We start from the raw sequence: 24,670 nt of genomic DNA on the forward strand, positions 1-24,670 counted from the left end.
TTGTTTAATTAGCCCGGTGACAATCGCTCTCAGTCTGCTGGCATCTAGATTGTGGTCCCGCAAGCTGGACAATCTGTGTGCCGGGTGCAGGTGAGAGTGGCATTGTTACGCAAGTGACGGAAGGGTGTGAGATTGCTTGGTCTTTGGTCACGAGGTGGATGAGAAGGCCAGGGGTCTGATACCCGCCACCGTCACACTCCTAAATGTAAAAGCGGCGGGTGTATGAAAATATAAATCACGGAGATCTCGGCTCCGTGATTTATAATGTCATAGACCCGCCGCCACTTTTACATTTCGTAGCCAAGATCAGGGAAGTCACAGGGATAGGAGTGGAGATGATGTAATGTAGCCGCGGCAACAGCTGATGCGGTGTCACGTTAGAAAACCCTACCCCGTGAGAATTCCCTACCCTCCGCAGCTATGAGCATGCGCAGTGGTAAGCTGCTCAGCTGTTCCATGACGTAGGTGAAGAGGAAGTGACAAGGGTAGGGAATTTTCACGGGTATGGTTTTTTCACGGAACACCGGTGACTGATAGTCACCGGCTCTCTGCTCACTAAAGACCAAGAACAAATCAATTAGTGGTCATGTCTTGGTGTAGAGAAAGCGGGAAACAAGGTGCAGCTGGGATCAATGCTGCAGTCATCTATGTCAGTATAATTCTTTCCTTTTTTTTAGATTCCTAAACTTCTCTTTTAACACAGCATGTCTTATCAAATACAAACAATAATAGAGGCAGAAGAAACCAAAATACTTCTGAAACAAAGTAAAATAGTAGTAAAATAAGTGAATATCATGCTTTAAAAATCAGTGAGAACCAATTAATTCCATATTGTTTTCCAGGTTCAGTATCAGAAACACAATAGTAAAACAGAAAGAATTCTAAAAATGCAGGAAACAATGAGTCATCTTTGGGAGCAATCAAGATAGAATTGTATTTGCACTGAAAGAGGACCAAAGATAAAATGCAACAGGTTATTTTAAATGATTTCCTGTATACACTGGAATACATTTTACTTGTTAACAGCTCCATTTATTTCAAAGTAAAAAAAAAAAGTTAACCTTCATTGTTCAAACAAAATATATTATTTTGTTGTTATTCCTTTGTTGATGTGGATAGTTTTTGAGCTATAGCAACCATTTTTCATAGGAAGTAGAAATGTAGCCTGATTAAAGTATTTCGCTAAGCAATCCACAAGGAAAACCTGAGATGATGATTTGATACCCTCAGACAGGTACTCCCTAAACTGCCCAAGTTTTTGGCTCTTTTTCTCAAATGATACTTAAATCAAGTTTATTGGTTTGTATAGACACCCTAAGACCCCTTTCACACAGGCGGACCGTTCAGATCCGCCTGTTCGTTTTTTTGGCGGATCTGAACTGTCCCCCCATGCATTCCTATGGGGCATCGGATGTCAGTGGAGACATGTCCGCTGACATCCGACCCGATCCGATCCGTCAAATCTGGACGGATGGAAACCCTATTTTCCATCCGTCCAGCGGATCGGATGGGATCGGATGAGAACGGACCGACGGTCTTTTCCCATCCGATTTCCCCCATAGAGATGCATGGGGAACTGACAGCTGTGTCATCCCCCTGCTGAGAAAAGCAGAGTCCGTTTGACGGACACAGTGTGTGAAAGAGCCCTAACAGTTAAAGTGTATGTAAAGCCATAGATTTTCTGTAGCATGAAGAAGTGTTAAAATCCCTGTCAGGTTCATATTATTTCAGATGTGTCCTAGCTGCAGAGATTTACAGATTATATTTGTACAGGTGACCATTGTCTCCAGTGCAGGAAGGGATTGGAAATCCAACATTTTAGGCCCCATTTACACCTCAGGGTTTTGTAGCTTGAAGCTCGAAGCTCCAAAACACTGGAGGAGAAAAAAATCTATTATTCTCTATGGAGATGGTTCAAATCTCCACTTCAATTCGCCTGAAGCCAAAATCCCGAAGTTTCAAAAAAGTTCTGGAGCTTTTTTTTAAAGCTCGAATCAGGCAGATTTGAGTGTTTTTGGCACGGTTTAATTTCCATAGAAGTTATTAAAAATACACCATTTGTGCGTTTTTGTGTGCATTTGCCCGTTTTTGCTAAAAATCAGCATAAATAAATATTAAATAAATAAAATGAATAATAGGTTATAAATAAATAACAATTAACCCCTAACCTTAAAAATTTAAACCAATTATTATTATTATTAAAAAATTTTTGACAAACTGAAAGAATAAATTTAAGGTGTATGGTGTGCGGCCCACTTTACAATGTGCTTTAATAGCGTATCCACCCAATGCTTCCATATTAAAATGTTATAAATACAGTGTCTATTATATGATTCCACGTACATGTTTGTACAATTCTGTCCACACTCAATAGACTGCGCCATCAGATTGTGACTTGTGTGGCCAGGCTGTAAACATTATGGACATTCATTGTTCATCTGTTCCATGGAAAAAGGCTCCAACCTAACAGGCAGCCAGAAAGGAGATCCCGGCGCCATCTAGTGGTTATTGGGCTGCAGGGCCTTATTTTAGCATTTGTTCAATGTAGTGCACCACTGCTAAGTATAGACAGATTCCTGCACAGTGTTCACTGCATACAGCTTTTTAAGAACACATATAAAAACGGGATGCCCTACAAAAACCCTGCACTTGTATTCACATATAAGAAACGATGAGCACATGAGTCTGAATAGTGTTAATAGAATATCTTGAATTTACAGTAAATGGGAATGGGTCCACACAGGGGCAGATTCTGAATACAGTGGGCCTATGTGCAAGATCATAAGGTGGGCGATCTATGAGCCCACAACAAGGCAGAGCCATGGTATACCCCCCCCTTTTTCAGACAAACACCTCCCATACAAGTGCTCCGTGCTGAATTGTGGGTGTTGCCAGATTGCACTAACAGTGGGAGGGTCTTAAAGGGGCACAGTTAAACATCAATCTAACAGACACATACTACAGCCACCATGTTTTTTAGAAAATGAAACTCTTCCATCACGCTTTTCGGCCTACCTTAATAATACTCATAATAAAAAAAATCATCAAAAGTATTGGTGGTCAGGTGCTGCAAAAATGGCTCCCTCTCAGCATTGGTGGTCAGTGGTTGGCTGTAAAGACACATCTACAGCATTTGAGGTCAGTGGCTGGCTGTAAATATACCCCCCCATCATTATTGGTCATTAGCTGGCTGAAATAATAAACCCCCTTCTAAGTACCCGTGATCAGTAGTTGGCTAGAACAGCCTTTTTCAACCAGGGTGCCCAGGCACCCTGGTGTGCCTTGAGGTTTCTTCAGGGGTGCCTTAGCAAAATGCCCCAAAAATGTACCAAAAGTTGTATACAAGGCAGCGGGTGGATGAAGCCTGCCTTTTACGTTACACAAAGGCACAGGTTTTCATTGTGCACCCTTACAACCCTCTAGCTGCCAACCTGCTAACGACTTATGACATCATCAGTTGATAAGGACAATGTCAGTCTCCTGCGTAGCATCCTTGTTTGACTCTCCCCTGCTTCTCTCCATAAGTTTTGGGGTCCTATTAGATGAGTGATGGAGAAAACTGAGGAAAAAGAGAAACATTGGCATACTAGTCAGTACCAACTTGTACCTCTAACGTTGGGTGTCCTACGTGTGTGTATGTTGCTGCATTATGTAAAACGATTAGAATCATTTTTACATTTTAAGATGGGGTGCCTCAAAACTGTCCATAATTTTAACCGGTTGCCGACCGCCGCACGACTATATACTGCGGCGGTCAGCCCCGGCCAGGCAGAGTGACGTATCGGTACGTCACTCGCCTGTCACTGACTTGCGAGCCGCCGCGGCTCGTTCACAGGCAAGTCAGTGCGTGTGACCGGCGGACTCGATGTCCGCCAGTCACACTGCGATCGCTCCTGTGAAGGGAGAAAGACAGAGCAGCTTGTGTAAACAAGCTGCCTGTCAGTTCTCCCTGTGTAAAAGTGAAGATCTGACCGTTCTACTATGTAGAACGGTTGATCTTTGCTTTTACACCAATAGGAATGTCCCTACACAGTTAGAATCACGCCCCTAGGACACACTTAACCCCTCCCTGTCCAATAAAGTTAACCCCTTCCCTGCCAGTGTCATTTTTGCAGTAACAGTGCATATGTATAGCACTGATTACTGCAGTAATGTCACTGGTAACCCCAAAAGTGTCAAAAATGTCAGTCAAGGGTCCGATCTGTCCGCCGCAATGTCGCAGTACCGAAAAAAAAATCGCAGATCGCCGCCATTACGCGTTAAAAAAAAAACCACCAAAAATGACAAAAATCTTTCCCTTTGTTAGTAAACGCGATAACTTTTGCGCAAACCAATCAAAATACGGTTTTTGCGATTTTTTTTATCAAACATAGGTAGAATAAAACAAATTGGCCGAAAAATGTTAAAAAATTTTGATTTTTACTTTTTTTTTTGGGGAATTTCATATAAAAAAATGTGAAAAATATTGTTATTTTTGCAAAATTTACGCTCTTTTTTTGTTTATAGCGCGTGATCAAAAAATCGCACAGGTGATCAAATACCACCAAAAGAAAGCTCTGTTTGTGGGAAAAAAAGGACGTCAAATTCGTTTAGGTACAGCGTCGCACAACCGCGCATTTGTCCGTTAAAGTCACGCAGTAAAAAAGCGCAAAAAAACCCCTGGTCCTTTAGCAGCCAAATCCTCCGGGGCTTAAGTGGTTAAAGGTTGCCTCAAGACTGTCCATAATTTCTGGGGTGTGCTTCGACTGAAAAAAGGTTGAGAAACACTGGGCTAGAATAATAAACCCCACTGCCATTGGCGGTCAGTGGCTGACTGTAAAGACACATCCCCAGAATTGGTGGTCAGTGGCTGGTTGTAAATATACCCCCCCCCCCCCCCAATAGAATAATAAACCCCACAGGCATTGGTTGTCACTTGTCAGTAGCTGGCTGAAACAATAAACTCCCCTTCAAAGAATTAGTGTTCAGTGGCTGGCAGGAACAATAAACCCCTTTTCCCAATACTGGTGGTCAGAGGTTGGTTGGAACAATAAACCCCATCAGCATTTGTGGTCAATGTCTGAAAAGAATAGTAGCCCCCTCCCCCCCCAGCATTGGTGGTCAGTGGCTGGCTGTAAAAAATACCCCCCCCCCCCCGCATTGGTGGTCAGTAGCTGGCTGGAACAAGAACCCCCCTTTCTAGCATTGGTGGTCAGTGGCTGGTTGGAGGGGGTCCCTAATATTCCCTTATGGTACTCCTCTCTGATACCTGGAAGTCTCTACTGTGTATCAGAGGGAGACTGCAGCAATTCTGATGATTGAGCTGCAATCTGTCCAATGGGACACCTCACAGCACAGAGCTGCCTACGCCTGTCTCCCTCTGCAAGCATCTAATTGGGAACTGGACAGAGATTTCTTTCTTTCAGAGCATTCCAGTAACTGGCACACCACTGCCGCTATGCATATTGGTGCAAACAGCACCCATAATGTTTGCAGTGAGTGCACATTGGGAGACACCCCCCTTGGGGCTCATGTGTACTGCACACACCGCACACATTATTGATATGCCATTGGGTCTACACCCATATTTTCTCTGCACACAAAACTACTTGTAGGATTAAACATTGTAGTTTGGTTTGATGCTGCTGTAGACTATTGGTAGATATATACTATGTTACCAAAAGTATTGGGATGCCTGCCTTTACATGCACATGAACTGTAATGGCATCCCAGTCTTAGTCCATAGGGTTGAATATTGAGTTGTTCCACCCTTTGCAGCTATACCAGCTTCAACTCTCCTGGGAAGGCTGTACACAAGGTTTAGGAGTCTCTATGGGCATGTTTGACCATTCTTCCAGAAGCGCATTTGTGAGGTCAGACAAAGTTATTTTATAGGGTTGAGGTCAGGACTCTGTGCAGGCCAGTCAAGTTCCTCTACCCAAACTCGCTGATCTATGTCTTTAATGAGCTTTCTTTGTGCACTGGTCCAAATCATTTGGTGGAGGGGGGAATTATGGTGTGGGGTTGTTTTTCAGGGGTTGGGCTTGGCCCCTTAGTTTCAGTAAAGGGAACTCTTAAGGAGTCAGCTTACCAAGACATTTTGGACAATTTCACACTCCTAACATTGGGAAAACAGTTTGGGGATGCCCCCTTTTTGTTCCAACATAACTGCGCACCAGTGCAAAAAGCAAGGTCCATATCTATCTACATGTGAGTGATTCTTCCCATTGACCACAAATGCAAGAAACAATCTTCCCACCGATGAAATGTAGTCTGTAGTAAATCGGAGATAAAAATCTTCTGTCACTCGCTACACTGACCTTTCTAATGATGACAATGTAAATTTGCTTTGCGTCTTTATGTTCTTTGCTATATTACCAAACATTTTGGGCTAAAGAGGTTTATCAGGTGCAGTTCATTACTGTTATTATTATACAGGATTTATATAGTGCCAACTGTTTGTGCAGTGCTTCACAAAATAAAAAGAGGCGAGGCAGAACATCTACATTACAATTGCAACACAAGAGGATTAGGATGGCCTGCTCATGGGAGCTTACAATCTAAAAGGGAGGGGCAAGTGGAAGAAAGGGTAATAACTGTGAGGGATAAGCTGATGAATAAGGTAGAAGTACAGTTTATTGGGTGGAGGTGGGATAGGCTTCCCTGAAGAGATGAGTTTTCAGACATCGTCTAAAAGGAGAAAGCTTAACAAATAGATTTGGGGGTTCTAAAGGATGTAAGAGGCGCTGGAGAAGTCCCGGAGACAAGCATGGAAGGAGGTGATGAGGGGGGTTGAAAGCAGGAGGTTTTGGGAGGAGAGAATTATACAGTCTGGGTGATATTTGGATATGAGGTTGGTGATGTAGCTGGGGGTATAATTGAAAATGGCTTTGCATGTTGCTAATATTTTTTATGCTGGGGCACGTAGAAGGCAGTCTGGGGATTGGAAGTGAAGGGCAGGTGGATGAGTCTGGCAGCAGCAACTCATGATAGACTAAGGAGGGCATAGTCTATATAGAGATAGGCCAACTAGAAGGGTATTGCAATAAGTGAGGCAGGAGATTTTCAGAGAGTGAATAATAATAATAATGGTCGTGGGGTGTTTAACAAGTTTTTTATAAAAAAAAAAAAAAAAAAACTTTACAATTACTTTACCACAGCATGGCAGAGGCATGGGTATCCACTCCTGGGTCTCCCACCCAGCTGCCTCTGTCAGTCTCACAACAGGGCAGGGGCAGGAGGTGGGCCAGGTCTGAACAAAGGGTGAGAGATGCCCAACCTATTATGTTAACAAGTGGGTCATTACCTCTTGTTAATTTAAACTCCCCTGTGCAGATCTGCAGCACCCCCTGCCCTTTTTCCTGCTGTGAGGATGACAGCGGTGGCCGGGTGGGGTACCTGAGAGAGGACACTCAGCTGCTAAGTGGCAGGGCCGTGGTCCGGTCAGGACTTTCACTCGGTCCCGGTCCAGACCATTGATCTCGATGGTTAAGTTGGGGGAGCCAGGAGGGAGGATATCACAAGCTCAGTTTTTGACAAATTAAGTTTGAGGAAGTTGTATGATATTCATACTAATATGTCAGTTAGTAAATCAGCGATATGTAAGCGATTGAAGGGTGAGCTGATAAGTTGAGAGATAGATGTGGGTGTCATCAGTGTACAGATGATATTGAAAGTCATACAAGGTTATCAACTGGCCCAGGGAGGAAGTATAGAGAGAGAAGAGAGTAGTTTTTTTTTTATTTTGATTGAGAGTTGATTGCAGATGTAGCTGTAAGCTCTTTGTACTCTGGAATACTCCTACCGTGTTTCCCCGAAAATAAGACCGGGTCTTATATTAATTTTGGCTTCAAAAACCACACTAGGGCTTATTTTCAGGGGATGTCTTATTTACGGTTTTTACAATGACTATCTTCAAATGATTGTAACCCGAAAATAAATATCCTGATCCTTTAAAGCATGATAGACAGCACAGTGCTTGTGCTGTGTCATTTAACCCTCTCTATGTTCTAAAAAGCCTAGAATAAAACAATAAAATGTTAAAAAAAAGTTCTCCCCCTGTCAGCTCAGAAGTCAGCAATTATGACATTCTGTAATCCCAAAAATAAACCTTGGATAAAGTCATTGTAAAATTATGTAATCGATTTTGTAAAAAGATTATATAATGTGCAGTGTGTCTCCTTTTGTAACTTTATTGTGGAAAATACCTTATTTACAGTGCCGCTGGGCGCTCACGTGACCCTCTGGAGCTCTACTTTCCCTCTCTGAATACTGCAGAGGTAGGGGCTGAGATCAAGGATTTTACTAGGGCTTATTTTGCAGCCATCCCTGAAAATCATGCTAGGTCTTATTTTCGGGGTAGCTCTTATTTTCAGGGAAACGGGGTATTTAGATTGGAAGCTCCATGAGTAGGGCCCTGCTATTCCTTCTGTATTGAACTGTGTTGTGATTGTACTGTCCCCATTTATACTGTTAAGCACTGAACAAACTCTTGGCAATATATAAATCCTGTATAATAATAATAAAAATGTGTACTTCAATAAATGGAAGTTAGTGATCATGTCCTATATGAATTGCTATTGAATACAGGGCATGAAGGCTGGATATCGAATATCTGTGTGGAGTCTTTCCTTCTGATTGACTGTGGAGATTGTAGCTCTTCTGGTATTTTGCATTAATTTATAATGTTGCAAATTCCTTTATTTTAAACAAGATATTTTAAACATTATCTGCTAATGTTATATGACCCACCTCATAATTTATGATTAGTATCCTTTCAATATGTGCGTATTTTTTTCTTTTTATCGCATTTAACTCCATTTGCGTACAGGTTCATTAGAATATGAAATCTTTATGTTCTCATTGGTTACCATATAGACCTGAATTACAATTACCTGTTAAAATCAAGGGTAACATAAATCACTATCTATAAATTACAGGAATTAATTTATTTATGTGTGTTTTCCTTTTGTCATTGTATTCTACATACTGTATTATCTTTGTATACTTTCTGTTAACATTTGCCACTTTTCTCTCAAAGGATGATCATAAAGATGAAACTCATAGGACTTTGCCTCCTTCCGTGGTGCATCCGGTATCCCATAAGGCATCCCATGATGCTCCTTTGCTCCTCCCTTCTCCTCCAAAAACACCAGCCTCCGTCCGAAAAACACACGTGAGTATGCACTTTTCAAGGGCAAATTACAGCATCGATAAAAGGTGGGGACAGATAACTTTTGACAGTTATAGTCCAAAATGAGCTTACTCATACCCTATATGTATAGTTACTTGTCACTATAATGTAAGATAAATTTAGGAACTGCAAATCCCTTTCCATTTATTTGCGAAGTATGACTTTTCTATGATAACAAATTACCAGCTACCTATTTGTTGCCCTGTTTTTATTAGAGTAAAACTACTCTCTAAATGGGAGTAGCAATGGACATACATAACTACATAATATTTTGTTCTTTTTTTTTTAATATTGTAACTCTACATGTAAAAGGTAGCCATGCATGTCTCCATCTTCTGAGCGTCCATCACATAGTGTTGAGCAGCACAGAAGCTAGAAGCTGATCAATAGGCTACTTTTAGTTTCATGCCAACGCACACCCAACAAGCAGTCCACACGTCCTAGGGTGGCACTGCTGCTCCTGTAGAGGCGCAGGCCCTATCAGTGTTGTCATCCGAGGACAGGCCTTACTGGCACCATCAATGGTTTCAAAGTGAATAAATAAATGTGTGTGTGTGTAAGGAAGGTTATACATATTCTTTGAAAACAACAAAGACTAACAGCGCTCAGGGGCTCATAGGAACTGGTTGTAGAGAATGTATAAAAGCAAATAAACTGCGCTCCCTTAACAATGTGCAAAACCACTCAATATGCAAGTGAATAGGATTATCTTAGTGCATAAAATTGTCCATTAAACCAAAGTGCTCCAACTGTGCAATAAACGGGTTTGCAGGGACCTACTCTAAATCCTCCATGCAATGAACCGTGGCATTTGTGCTCTCACCCACCACCATCGAGCAAAGATTCTACTCACTAGAAGCAAGCATGGCTACTGGATGTAGAAATACTGAGAGATAAATCCCTCATATCAATAGATGCTCCCCTCTAGCAATCCACTCCAATCTGACTCCAAAGAGGGTAAACCATAAGATCAGGGAAAACAGAACAACAGACCCTTCATAGTGCAGTATTTTGTTATTTATTAATAGCATAGATAGCGCAAAGATAAAAAATCACTTACGATGTTGTAAATCAAATAAAGATTCTATATCATCTAGCAGGGACGCCGATATGAGTTCAACCTGTGCTCCAAGAAGGCAGAAGTGACTTGTCACGTTGATCCCACCCTACCCGTTTCGTCAAAGGCGTCTGACGTCATCAGGGGTCACCATATCACCAGTTTTTTCATTACACATTGACTGTGGATCATTGCAGCTATTTTCTACAACCAGTTCCTATTAGCCCCTGAGTGCTGTCAGTCTCTGTCACTTACATCTCTCTAGTATTTGATCCAATGCTACTGGACAGCAGCACAGTTGAGCTCTGACTATATTTTTGTGCTTTGTACTGCACACATTATATATAATCTTTTTTTTTTTTTTTAATGTTGATAAAACATGCAAATATCATTGAAAGTAATGGTTAAAACCAATTGAACTATAATTTTATCTCTAAAAGGCCACAATTGCAGGTGTCTTCAATGTGCCGCCCTGCTTCTCTCCAAACAAGACTGCCTGTGAGAAAAGGGTCTAAAGCCTGGTACACACTTATCATTTTTTTCAATTGCACCCATTGGATTGAATAAAAAAACTGTCAGCTCTGGTCGGAGCCGCTGTACTAATGATCTGACGTTAGTACAGCAATCTCCCCCACTGAGCTGTTGTGTTCTGACAGGGGGTGGCCCCCTCGCCAGAACACTCTGATCAGCGTTCTCAGCCATTGGCTGAGAGCGCTGATCTGGAGCCGGTCAGCTGCTGGTTTTCCAGCATGCTCGATCAGGAAACGGCCGGTTTCTGTCGGACTGGCTGGCATACACACGGCTGAATGTCAGATGGCATTTGGCCTGTGTGTACAGGGCCTAAGGCTTTGCTCACACCTATGCAGTTTGCTTTTGATCTGTTTCTGCAATGCTTTTTGCTGTGCATTCTGCGTTTTTGCACACATGTTTTTGACGCGTTTTTCACACGTTTTTTAAAGCATTTTGCGTTTTGCATTTTTTATGGCCAATTTTGTGTTAGGTGGATTAAAAAATGCAAACCACGGCAAAAACGCACTACATGCTTTTCTGCAGCTTCTTATTGAAGTCTATTGAACCAAAAACGCAATGTCCCTGAGCCCTAGTTCATACTAATGTAATGCGAGAAACGCACAAGATTTGCTGCGTTTCCCAGAATTGCATCACACTCCAAAGCAAGCACGCAGCATCCATGTGATCTGCTGTGGGTGTCAATGTTAGATTAACTACACCACGAAACAGATCCCAAAATGCAGTGCGATTGCCAAAATCGCATCGCATGGGTGTGAAAAAAGGGTCCTGCACCATTTCCGTGCGGATGCAATGCGATTTGAGCAATACAAAATGTCACTGCACAGACCTCGCATGTGATGTGCACAGGCATGCAGTGCGATTCCTGTGCAAGTCACATGCAGTGTTTTTCACGCACCAATGTGAACCCAGGCTCACCCAAAAATGCAGCGGCTGAAAAAAGCATAGATGTGAACGTGTCCCATAGGAAACCATGTTAAATGGCCTGTAGTGCATTTCTGCAAAAAGCATTAAAAAACACATAGATGTGAACCGAGCCTTAGGGTGGGCAGAAAGGGGCTAGATGTCACTACAGTCAGGAAATGAATAAGGAACTTTCTGGCTTACTGCACCTTCTAATGCACACTGTGTACAGCTCACAGTGTACAGTGAAATCAGAATTTGTATTTTTAGTACAAGAGAGGAACCTGTAAATTTGTGCAAGACTGAAGGAAAGGCTGGACATTAGCCTTCTTTGTAAGAAAAATACATTAACCACTTGCCGACCGCTCGTCGCAGTTTTAGTGCGGCAGGCTAGCGCTACTGTGCGAAACGACATAGAGGTATGTCAGTTTGCGCTAGTGGTGCTGGGGGGAGAGCGCATGACCACTAGGCAGCAGGGATGCCGATGCACAGGACCGGCAGTCGTGATTGCCGCCGGGCACCCACAATCGCTCCCCACTGAGAGAGAAGGATGGGCAGCTGTTGTAAACACAGCTGACCGTTGTTCTCTCTGAAATGATCACAGGGCGCCTGTGATCCTTCTTTATAGGATCACAGGTCTCTTTGATCATTTCACAAGCCCATCCCCCATACAGTTAGAAAACACTCCCCTAGGCTCACACCTAGCCCTTTGATCACCCCTAGGTTAACCCCTTCCATGCCAGTGTCATTATTACAGTAACAGTGCATATTTTTAGCACTGATTACTGTAGTAATGTCACTGGTACCCCCAAAAGTGTCAAAAATGTCAGTTAGGAGTCCGATTTGTCTGCCACAATGTCGCAGTCCCGGTAAAAATTGCAGATCGCCGCCATTACTAGAAATAAATAAATAAATAAAAATGACATAAATTTTTCCCCTAGCTGTAGACTTGATAACTTTTGTGCAAACCAATCAAAATATGCTTATTGCAATTTTTTTTTACCATAAATATGTAGCAGGATACCAATTGGCCTAAAAGGATGAAAAAAATAGATTTTTACATTTTTTTTTGGTAATGTTTTGTGAAAAATATTATTATTATTTTTTTTTCAGAATTGTCACTGTTTTTTGTTTATAGGGTAAAAAATAAAAATCACACAGGCGATCATATACCACCAAAAGAAAGCTCTATTTGTGGGGATAAAAATAAATTAATTTTATTTAGGTACATCATTGCATGACCACGCAATTGTCCATTAACCACTTTACCACCGGAGGATTTTGCTGTCTTCCGTCCAGGCCACTTTTTGCGATTCGGCGCTGTGCGACTTCAACTGACAATTGCGCGGTCGTGCGACGCCGTACCCAAACGAAATTTACGTCCTTTTTTTCCCACAAACAGAGCTTTCTTTTGGTGGTATTTGATCACCTGTGCGATTTTTACTTTTTGCGCTATAAACAAAAAAAGAGCGTTTATTTTGAAAAAATAACAATATTTTTAACATTTTTTTATATGAAATTCCCCCCAAAAAAGATGTAAAAACCAATTTTTTTAAAAATTTTTGGCCAATTTGTTTTATGCTACATATGTTTGGTAAAAAAAATCTCAAAAAGCGTATTTTGATTGGTTTGCGCAAAAGTTATTGCGTTTACTAACAAAGGGAAAGATTTCTGTCATTTTTGGTGTTTTTTTTTTAACGCGTAATGGCGGCGATCTGCGATTTTTTTTGCGGGACTGCGACATTGCGGCGGACAGACCGGACCCCTGACTGACATTTTTGACACTTTTGGGGGTACCAGTGACATTACTGCAGTAATCAGTGCTATAAATATGCACTGTTACTGTAAAAATGACACTGGCAGGGAAGGGGTTAATTTTATTGGAGAGGGAGGGGTTAATGTATGCCTGGTGCTTACTGACATGTAGGGGGGGAGGTGACTGTGTGAGTCATGGACAGATCGGATGTCCAGCTATGCTGAACAGTCCGATCTGTCACTCCCTGTCACTATGGAGATCCGCCCGCTGTGTTTACACACAGCGGGCGGATCTCCAGACTCGATCCCCGACGATCGGGTAAGAGCAGCGGCGATCGCCGCTGCTCCTCCCCTGGCCCGACTCCCGCTGTGAATGAAAACAGCGGGAGCGAGCCTCCGGCGGCGCGCAAGCGCCGCCCAGAAGGGGGAGTGTCCAGTCACGTTAATACTACGTGGCTGGACGATAACGAACCACTCTGCCGCAGTAGTATTACTGTGAGCGGTTGCAGAGTGGTTAACCGGTTGCTGACCGCCGCAAGTACATATACTGCGGTGGTCAGCCCCGGCCAGGCAAAGTGACGTACCGGTACGTCACTAGCCTGTCACTGACTTGTGAGCCAATAGCGTCTCGTTCCCTAACAAGTCAGTGCGTGTGACCGGCGGACCCGATGTCCGCTGGTCACTCGCGATCATTTGCTGGGAAGGGAGAAAGGCAGGCGGCTAATGTAAACAAGCCGCCTGTCATTCTCCCCTGTGTAAAAATGGAGATCAGACGGTTCTACTATATAGAACCGTTGATCTCTGTTTTTACAGTAGTAGCCATGTCCCATCACAGTTAGAAACACGCCCCTAGGACACACTTAACCCCTCCCTCTCCAATACAGTTAACCCCTTCCCTGCCAGTGTCATTTTTGCAGTAACAGTGCATATGTATAGCACTGATTACTGCAGTAATGTCACTGGTAACCCCAAAAGTGTCAAAAATGTCAGTCAAGGGTCCGATCTGTCCGCCGCAATGTCGCAGTCCCGCAAAAAAAATCGCAGATCGCCGCCATTACTCGTTAAAAAAAAACCACCAAAAATGACAAAAATCTTTCCCTTTGTTAGTAAACGCGATAACTTTTGTGCAAACCCATCAAAATACACTTTTTGCGATTTTTTTTTTTTTTTACCAAACATATGTAGCATAAAACAAATTGGCCGAAAATGTTAAAAAATTTTGATTTTTACATTTTTTTTTTTATATTTCATATAAAAAATATGAAAAATATTGTTATTTTTGCAAAATTGATGCTCTTTTTTTGTTTATAGTTCATGATCAAAAATAGCGCATGATCAAAAAATCGCACAGGTGATCAAATACCACCAAAAGAAAGCTCTGTTTGTGGGGAAAAAAAAGGACGTCAAATTAGTTTAGGTACAGCGTTGCACGACCGCGCAATTGTCCGTTAAAATCACGCAGTAAAAAATCACAAAAAAAACCCTGGTCAAGAAGGGGGTAAAATCTTCCGGGGCTTAAGTGGTTAAAGTAACACAGTGCCACACAGGTGATCAAATACCACCAAAAGAAAGCTCTATTTGTGGGGAAAAAAAGGACATCAATTTTGTTTGGGTACAGCATTGCACGTCCCCGCAATTGTCTGTTAAAGTAATGAAGTTCCGAATCGCAAAAAATGGCCTGGTCATTAAGGGGGCAAATCCTTTCCAGTCCAGAACTGGTTAATGCAGTGCACATGCATGGCAAACTAGTACTGCAACATCATTGTACTGTCCAATCAGCTGGATAAATTCTGGGATCGCTATCGCTATGCACCATGCAAGTAAATCAGACACCATGTGAATAATTACACTGCAAATAGATTGGGCAGAGCAGTCCATTTAAATTCCTAAGTGCCGAAGAAAGGAAGCCATTCCCATAAGGAACGTGTTGAAATGACGTAGAAGGACACATATCCCAACAAATGTGTAGGGGAAAGTGCACTGTGTATTCAGATAAAGGAAAGTACAAGATGTCCAAGGAACCGGCCTTTGTAACAGTGCTCATGATGAAAGATTAGATCGAAATGCAGATTGTAGCAAAGTATGAAACAGATCAAAAGAGAAATAACTCTAGAGAAAAAAAGAAAATTTATCACGCATTTGTAACTACCGGTATTTTTTTGGGGGGGGGTTTAAATAAAGTGGATAAAGATTACAACCCACAGCAGGTTCTGTTAGTGTCTGAGGCTCCAGTAAAGAGACTTCCCCTGACATCCTGTGCCAGGGACAATACTTTTACCAGATAGGAAATGAAGGAAAATCTCCGACAACACAGAAAGTTCTTGTTTTTTAAAGATTTTTAAGTTATGTGATGTCCTTATTCTCCCAAAATAATCCATACACGTGATTGTAAAGGCTGTTTTTTTTTTAACCACTTGATCTCCGGAAGATTTACCTCTCTTCCTGATCAGGCCTTTTTTAGCGATACGGCACTGTGTTATTTTAACTGACAATTGCGCAGTCATGCGACTCTGTACCAAAATAAAATGTATGTCCTATTTTTCCCACAAATCTAACTTTTTTTTGGTAGTATTTGTGCCGGTTCATACATATGCGAGGTCAGACATCACATGTGATTCTCACCGCACTGCTGTGCAAATCACATGCGATGTCTGTGCGATACGAATTCAGCCATGCATTCGCATCGCATTCAGACCAAAGTCGCACAGGACCCTTTTTTTGGTCCACACCAGAATCAGATCGCATTGGTGTTCACCCCTATGCGATCCGATTCCTGCCCGAACTGACAGTTCGCACTGCGATATGTGAACTAATCTGAGGGTGTCGTTAACTTTGTATTGACACCCCCAGCAGTTCCCATATGGCAGTGTGAGCTGCCTGCGAGTCGGGTGCAATGCGGGAATCCGCAGTGGATTCCCAGGGTTCCCGAAACGCACCAATGTGAACCGGCACTTTAACCAGTTCTGGACCGGAAAGGATTTGCCCCCTTAATGACTAGGCCATTTTTTACGATTCTACTCTGCGTTAATTTAACGGAAAGTTGCACGGCCGTTCGACACTGTACTCAAACAAAATTGATGTCCTCTTTTTCCCCACAAACAGAGCTTTCTTTTGGTGGTATTTGATCACCTGTGTGATTTTTATTTTTTGCGCTATAAACATAAAAATAGCCACAATTCTGAAAAAAAAAAAAAAAAACAATATTTTTCACATTCTGCTATATAACATTCCCAAATGAAAAATGTTTAATTTTGGTAAAAAATTGCAATAACCGTATTTTGATTGGTTTGCGCAAAAGTTATGGCAGTTTTTTTTACTAGTAATGGCGGCGATCTGCGATTTTTAGCGGGACTCCGACATTGAGGTGGACAGATCGGACCCTTGACATTTTTTACACTTTTGGGGGGACCAGTGACATTGCTACAGTAATTAGTGCTAAAAATATGCACTGTTACTGTAATAATGACATTGTGGGTAATCAAGGGATTAAATGTAAGCCTAGGGGAGCTTTTCTAACTGTGGGGGGGTTGGGCTTTTGAAATGATCTCAGAGACCTGTGATCCTATATAGAAGGATCACAGGCACTCTGTGATCATTCCAGAGAGAAGAACGGTCAGCTGTGTTTACAACAGCTGACCGTCCTCTCTCTGTGGGGAGCGATCGTGGGTGGCCGGCGGCAACCAAGACACGGCGTGACCCTGATCTTGGTAAAGAGCTAATGACGCCGCTCTTTACCCATGTGATCAGCTGTGTCCAATCACAGCCAGTCACATGAAAATGCAAAAGTGCTGTTTATTGGCGCTTCTCGCCTCACACTGTCAGACGAGGAGAGCCGATCAGCGGATCCTCCTCGAAGGTGAGTCCAGGACAAGTAATCAAGGCACTGATCATCAATGCCCTGATTACAGTAAAGGAAGAGCAGTGCCCATCAGTGACACCAAACAGTGCCCATCAATGACACCAATCAATGCCCATCAATGACACCAATCAGTGCCCATCAGTGACCCCAATCAGTGCCCATTAGTGATGCCAGTCAGTGCCCATCAGTGCCTGCTCATCTGTGCTGCACATCAATGCCCATCAGTGCTGCCCACCAGTGCCACCTATCAGTGCCCACCAGTGACACATATCAGAGCCACCTATCAGTGCCCATCAGTGCGGCATAATAATGCCTCCTCATCAGTGCCACCTTATCAGTGCCCATGAGTGCAGCCTATTAGTGCCCATCAGTGCCACCTCATCAGTGCACATCAGTGAAGGAGAAAAATTACTAATTTACTAAATGCATTGACAGAAACTAAGAAAACTTTTTTTTTCAACCTTTTCTGTCTTTTTTCTTTTTTTTAATAAAAAATAAAAAACCCAGCGGTGATTAAATACCACCAAAATAAATCTCTATTTGTGTAAAAAAAAATGATAAAACTTTCATATGGGTACAGTGTTGCATGACCGTGCAATTGTCATCCAAAGTGTGAGAGCGCTGAAAGCTGAAAATTGGCCTGGGCAGGAAGGGGGTGAAAGTGCCCTGTATTGAAGTGGTAATGGCCCTGTAATCCATTTTTCATTAAATCATTTCTTACTGTGTTTTTCTGCCTCCGTGTAATGTGAGCTCCTGAACCTCTCCTTTTCCCTCTCAGCTCCATTTGTTTGGAACAATCGGTGCATTGCTTATTGCACATTACAAGTGAGGGTCGCTACATTTCTGCGGGACCATGGAGAGTAAATGTAGCCACTTTCTAACAGGAATTCAGATCATAGCTTTTAAAAATACAATTTGGAGGAGGCTGAGAGCAAAAAAAATATTTTTTTTTAACCAAAGTTTAGTGTCACTTAACCGGTTGCCGACTGCCCACAGTATATTTACTGCGGCAGTCAGCCCCGGCCAGGCAGAGTGACGTAGGTCTACGTCACTCGCCTGTCATCCGCTTTAGAGCCAATAGCCGGCGAGCGCGCGCCCGCTGAGGCTCGTTCACGGAGGAGTGCAGGAGTGTGACCGGCGGACCCGATGTCCGCCGGTCACACTACGATCGTCGGTAGAGCGGGAGAAAGGCGGGCGGCTTATGTAAACAAGCCGCCTGTCATTCTCCCCTGTGTAAAAATGCAGATCAGACGGTTCTACTATGTAGAACCGTTGATCTCTGTTTTTACAATAGGAGACCTGTCCCATCACAGTTAGAAGCACGCCCCTAGGACACACTTAACCCCTCCCTGTCCAATATAGTTAACCCCTTCCCTGCCAGTGTCATTTTTGCAGTAACAATGCATATATATAGCACTGATTACTGCAGTAATGTCACTGGTACCCCCAAAAGTGTCAAAAATGTCAGCCAAGGGTCCGATCTGTCCGCCGCAATGTCGCAGTACCGCAAAAAAATCGCAGATCGCCGCCATTACTCGTTAAAAAAAAAACACCAAAAATGACAAAAATCTTTCCCTTTGTTAGTAAACGCGATAACTTTTGCGCAAACCAATCAAAATACGCTTTTTACGATTTTTTTTACCAAACATAGGTAGTATAAAACATTGTTTATAGCGCATGATCAAAAAATCGCACAGGTGATCAAATACCACCAAAAGAAAGCTCTGTTTGTGGGAAAAAAAGGACGTGAAAATCGTTTAGGTACAGCGTCGCACAACCGCGCAATTGTCCATTAAAGTCACGCAGTAAAAAATCGCAAAAAAAACCCTGGTCAGGAAGGGGGTAAAATCTTCCGGGGCTTAAGTGGTTAAAGAAAGGGGTGCTAGAACCCCTGTCAGCTCTTTATATTTCTCTGTTTTCCTGTGGCAGATTTTCCCTCATTTCCTTCCTGGTAAAAGGTTGTGCCTAGAACAGACAGGGAGGGAACTGTTTAATGGAACCCTGGATAGTAGTAAAACCTGACAGGGGCTCAAACCCTTCCCCACCATATGCCAAACTAAAAAAAGGTTTTGGATGTAGATACACTTTAAAGTATATTATAGCAGTCATAGTGAGTGATGTAGTGTTAAGGTAACCCTATGACCAGATATTTCACCATATTTGCCCCATCACAGTATGCTAGCCCACCTGGACGCCTCTTCACCAACCCACTTGGCTGCCTCTTCACCAGCCCACCTGGCTGCCTCTTCACCAGCCCACCTGGCTGCCTCTTCACCAGCCCACCTGGCTGCCTCTTCACCAGCCCACCCGAATGACTCTCTGGAGATCTCCAAGGACAAGGCCAAAGACTTAAGCACAATACTGTCTTCAAGAGACTTGCTACATGTGGCAGTCTCCCCCTTGTCAACCCCTGCACCGTGCTGAATGACTCACTCTGTCTTCTTGCTCCCACTGCCTCCCACTGCCCCCTTCTTTGCTGGAATGGCCCATATCTATTTATGAGATTTTCTCAGTCCCCTGTCAGCCCACTCCTGGGGATTGGCTGAGGTCCCATAACGATTCAAGGCAGCATCTCCTCAACCCCTCCCACTAACCCTGACCCAGTTAACCACTTCCCACCTGCCATATAGCAGAATGATGGCCACAAAGGGGTTAAGTTATCCTGACTGGGCGTCATATGACATCCAGCAGGATAAGCCACGCCGAGTGTCAGATTCACTCTGATACACCTCATCTCCGATCCCGGTAAAGAGCCTTTGACGTAGGCTCTTTACCATGTGATCAGCTGTGACTAATCCCACTAGTCACAACGTAACCAGGAAGTGCCGTTTATCAGCTTTCCTCCATTCATGCTGACTAGGCACGAGTAGAGGAGAGCCCATCGGGGGCTCTCCTGACAGGGGGGGGGGGGGGGGAATCAGCGCATTGATTATCTGTGCAGACCCATCAAGGATGCCCACTAGAGCCCACCAGGGATGCCAACCCGTGGCCACCAGGGATGCCAATCAGCAATCAGTGTTAATTAAAGATGCCAAAATATGCCAATCAGTGCCTATTAGGAATTCCAATCAGTGCCCATTAGTAATGCCTGTCAGTGCCTCATCAGTGCCGCCTATCAGTGCCCATCAGTGCCACCTAAAAATGCCCATCAGTTCCGCCTATCAGAACCACCAACAGTGCCCATTAGTGCTGCCTATGAGTGCCCATCAGTGCCCATCAATGTTGCATATCAGTGCCACCTATCAGTGCCCATCAGTGCTGCATATCAGTGCCGCCTTTTAGTGCCCATCAGTGTTACATATTAGTGCCTCATCATCAGTGACACCTAATCAGTGACTATCAGTGCCGCATCATCAGTGCCCCTCAGTGCAGCCTCATCAGTGCTCGTCAGTGCAGGAGAAAACTTACTTATTTACAACATTTGTAAGATAAACAAAGAAAAACTTTTTTTTCAATATTTTCGTTTTTTGTTTTTTTTTATTTGTTTAGCAAAAAAGAAAAAATCCTGAGGTGATCAAATACCACCAAAAGAAAGCTCTGTTTGTAGGGAAAAAATTTGTTTGGATACAGCATTGCATGGCCGTACAATTATCATTCAAAATATGACAGCGCTAAAAGCTGAAAATAGGCCTGGCCAGGAAGGGAGCGAAAGTGTCCTGTATTGAAGTGGTTGTAAAGCCCTAAGGTTTTTCACCTTAATGCATTATTTTTCTTACCTGAGCTTGATCCAACCCAGCAATGTGCATGAGTGCAGCGGCTCCAGCCGCTGTCTCTCTCCTGATTGGACAGATTGATAGCAGGGGGAGGCATTGGCTCCCACAGCTGTCAATCAAAAGCTGTAACACAGGAGCAGGGGGGTAGGGCCAAGTCCCGCTGTCTGTGTCAATAGACGCAGCAGCCGGATCCAGCAGCGAGCCCGCACAGGTGCCCCTATGGAAATTGGCTTTCCCTGGGGGCACCCGATGGAGAGGAGGGGCCTGGAGCACTGGCGGGGCAACCCCAGAAAAAGAGGAATCGGGACTGCTCTGTGCAAACCCATTGCACAGAGCAGGTAAGTAAAGCCATGTTTGTTATTTTTTTTTAAAAAGGAATATTTACAACCTCTTTAAGATTCACAAATTTACAGCAGGAGTCAGAGTTGGATTTTCTTACACTACACTACTAGTAGCACACACTAGAGGGTGCTATATTTGCATACCTTCTCCCAATAGCCAATCCACTGCTTGCATCAAGGCTGAAGGATCCCTCAGAGAATGTGAGGCTTGATGTTTTCAGGAAGCTATGTATAGCACCCTGTCATACTCTCCTATTGGTCATGATCTGTCTGCAATGCATAGAGAAGCACAGAGACCCAATGATAATATCTTGAATAAGGTATGTAATGAAAAGGGAAAGGTTTTATTTACAAATGTCATTAGCATGTTAATAGGGACGGGGGGCCAGGGAAGGTAAAAATAATCAGATTAAACTTTGGTATTAACATATTTTCTAAACTAGCTCTTTCTCATGCTAAGCATTTGTAAGAAGAACCTGCTGCTGCAGCTCTACTGTGTGTTTATACTTACATATACTTGGTTTATGTAAGTATATAGTGGTTCAAAGTGCAAATTTTAGTTGGAAAGCAGGCAATGACTGCTGGTCTTTTTCACCTACCCATTTCAATTTCTTTTATTTTTTTTAGGTTTCAGAGAAACCTCCAGCACAAGGGGACCTCGTACTTGGGGCTGATAGAGAGAACAAACTCTTACCCTTACCTGGAATGGAGAAGATTGTTGTTACACTCCACTCAGCCAGACAGATCCCATTAAATAGTGCTGGTTCTGTGCCATCCCCATTTGTCAGTCTGTAAGTATGAGGTCATCATCTCAGGAGCCCCCTGGGAGATTACATTTACAGCTTCATTTCCAAATTACTGGCTGCGGTGTTCTAATTTGTTATCATTCTGAAAATCTCTATTGTATCAAGGCTTTCTGGCAAATACCTAATCAGAAAAAGTCATTTGGAAAAACTTTAATTCAGTTAGATGAGTTTCACAGTTTATGTTTTATATTCCCTTTGTACTTGGAACCACACCGCAAGTAGATCAATAGCCAGCAGTAAATGTCATTGTCAGGACCCAGGTCCGAACCTGCAAACTCTGCTGTGTCTGGCGATGTCCCTTTTAGCTGAGCCACCTAGAATGCTGGACAGCTTCATAGGTAATTCCTTGAATGATCTTGCCTTGAACCCTGTTTTTCCTTTGCTCCTCTAATGAACTTCCTGATTTAAGTCATGTCTCGGCACTTCCTGTTTGCCAGTTTTTTGCGCTCTCTCCAGCCAAAATTTCACTCTTGTCAGTCCTCCTGCCATCCATATCTTTGCTACCACTCGTTGCCAACCTTTTTTTTTTTTTAATACTTTATTTTTACTGTATTTATAAACAAGTACTGTACAGATTATGCAGTATTTTATATACAAGTAACAAGCAGATTGTAAAAATAACAGACATTTCACAGGAGAGTGTAGTAATGCCATTAAAAGAAACATCTTCTGAAAAATGTAGCCCCACGTGCAGCTGTACATCATGGAACCAACATTCGTTGCTGACCTTTGGCTTGTTCCTTGACTACGCTTCTGCTTGATCCCAACCTGCAACCACTTGTTACTGACCTTTGGCTTGTTTACTGACTACACTTCTTCTTATCCTTACCTGCTATACCTGTTACTGGACTGACCTCTTGCTCTTGGTGGGGTGATCTTGACGACTGCGACCTGGTACTAACACGGAGCAAAACCGGCTCCACCATCAGGAGCTCTGCTGAACACTGGTTAGTATTTAGACTCCACAACTCTACACCAGGGTGACCTGCTTCTGTACTTATCCAGCTGGTCATTGGGTGCCTCTCTACTGCTATAGATACTGACCTCTGAGCTTGACTCCAGACTGTGAAAGTCATGGTTCTAACATTTTTACTTACTAGGGTTGCCACCTCATCCCTTTAAAACCAAACATGAACACATATTAATTACACCAATCTGCACTTAAATATCAGAAGTTGATATCGCAGCACTTTGTCCTGGCAGCAGTACAAACAACTTCCCATTTGCTGCCAGAACAAAATCAAGTTTTGTCTGAATGCTTCTCTGCCATGAATTGGAAGCCTTGTATTTTTATCAATGAATACAAGGCTTCCCGTGATTGGCCAAGGTGAAGAGGCAGGCAGATCACATTACAACGTCTAACTTCTGCCAATCATAGAAAGCCTTGTATTCATTGGTAAAAATGCAAGTATTCCCCTGAATGGAGAAGAAGCATTCATGCCAACTCGATTTTGTTCCTGCAGCAGATGGGAACTCGTCTGTACTGCTCCTGGAACACAGTACATAGTTACATAGTTGTTGAGGTTGAATAAAGACAATAGTCCATCCAGTTCAACTTGTGTAGGTGTGTGTGGCCGTAATCATCTCTCATACCCCTGAATGTTCTAATCCTTGAGATGTACGTCTAAGAGTCTTTTGAAAGTAGCCATACTTCCCGCAGAAACTACCTCTTGTGGTAGAGAATTCCACAATCGTGTAGCCCTAACAGTAAAGAACCCCCCACGTTGCCTGAGGTTAAAACGCTTCTCCTCCAGTCGCACTGTATGCCCTCGAGTCCTCATGCAATCCTTTCGACTGAATAGCTTTTTTTCTTTGCTGAGATCACCATTGAGGTATTTATAAATTGCTATCAAGTCCCCTCTCAGGCATCTCTTCTCCAGGGAGAATAAATCAAGAGATTGCAGACGCTCTTCATAATTAATTAATTAGTACTCTATGTAGCTAATTCTACAATATGATACAACGCACACAGCAGCTACATAGTTTGTAATAGAAATAGTTTGTTTGGGCCAGCTTGGCCCAAACTATCTATTTAGGCCTTGTTCACATAGGACGTATAAATCCATGCCCTTTGTGACAGATTTTCCACGCATCCAAGTGCTGGCAGTCCCATTGCTGTCAACTGGGACACAACTGCTGCTCCCAACATGGACCTGCACTTGCATGGTAGTCACATTGCAAGCAATGGATGTGATTGTGCACGCACTGCATCAGAGCTGACAGCTATGGGACTGCCTGCACAGGACACACCCATGTAAACCAGGTTTTAAGGTCAAACTAAAAAATTGAATTCTTCTTTAAGCATGCGGTATACAGCGTAAACTTTGCTCAAAATTACTTCTGAATTGGTCAAAATTTAAGCCAAGGGTGGCCTATAGGCACCACCTGTCTTAACAAATTTCAGTTGAACAATTAAAGGACCTGGGTGTGTAGACAGTTGCAGTTTACATTCCCCACTGCATGTGGCACTCAACTGCAGTGGCATTGCAGAGAGAGAAGAAATCAAGCGGAACTCTATTATTTTCTGGACCACAGA

General features: G+C 43.0%; 1 protein-coding gene across 1 annotated transcript in view; it reads left to right on the forward strand.

Annotated features, from left to right (window-relative positions):
• The window catches only part of CCDC33 (coiled-coil domain containing 33), a gene marked incomplete at its 5' end in the record, with an annotated part of 191,281 nt that overhangs the window by 22,902 nt on the left and 143,709 nt on the right, over window positions 1-24,670 (forward strand). The window contains 2 exons of the mRNA XM_082254937.1: window positions 9,020-9,154; window positions 21,956-22,119. Of these exons, the coding sequence (XP_082111063.1) occupies window positions 9,020-9,154; window positions 21,956-22,119 (299 nt within the window). The remainder of the gene's footprint in view (window positions 1-9,019; window positions 9,155-21,955; window positions 22,120-24,670) is intronic.

This window comes from Pelophylax lessonae (assembly GCF_965119305.1).
Source record: "Pelophylax lessonae genome assembly, chromosome: 4".
Lineage (NCBI taxonomy): Eukaryota > Metazoa > Chordata > Amphibia > Anura > Ranidae > Pelophylax > Pelophylax lessonae.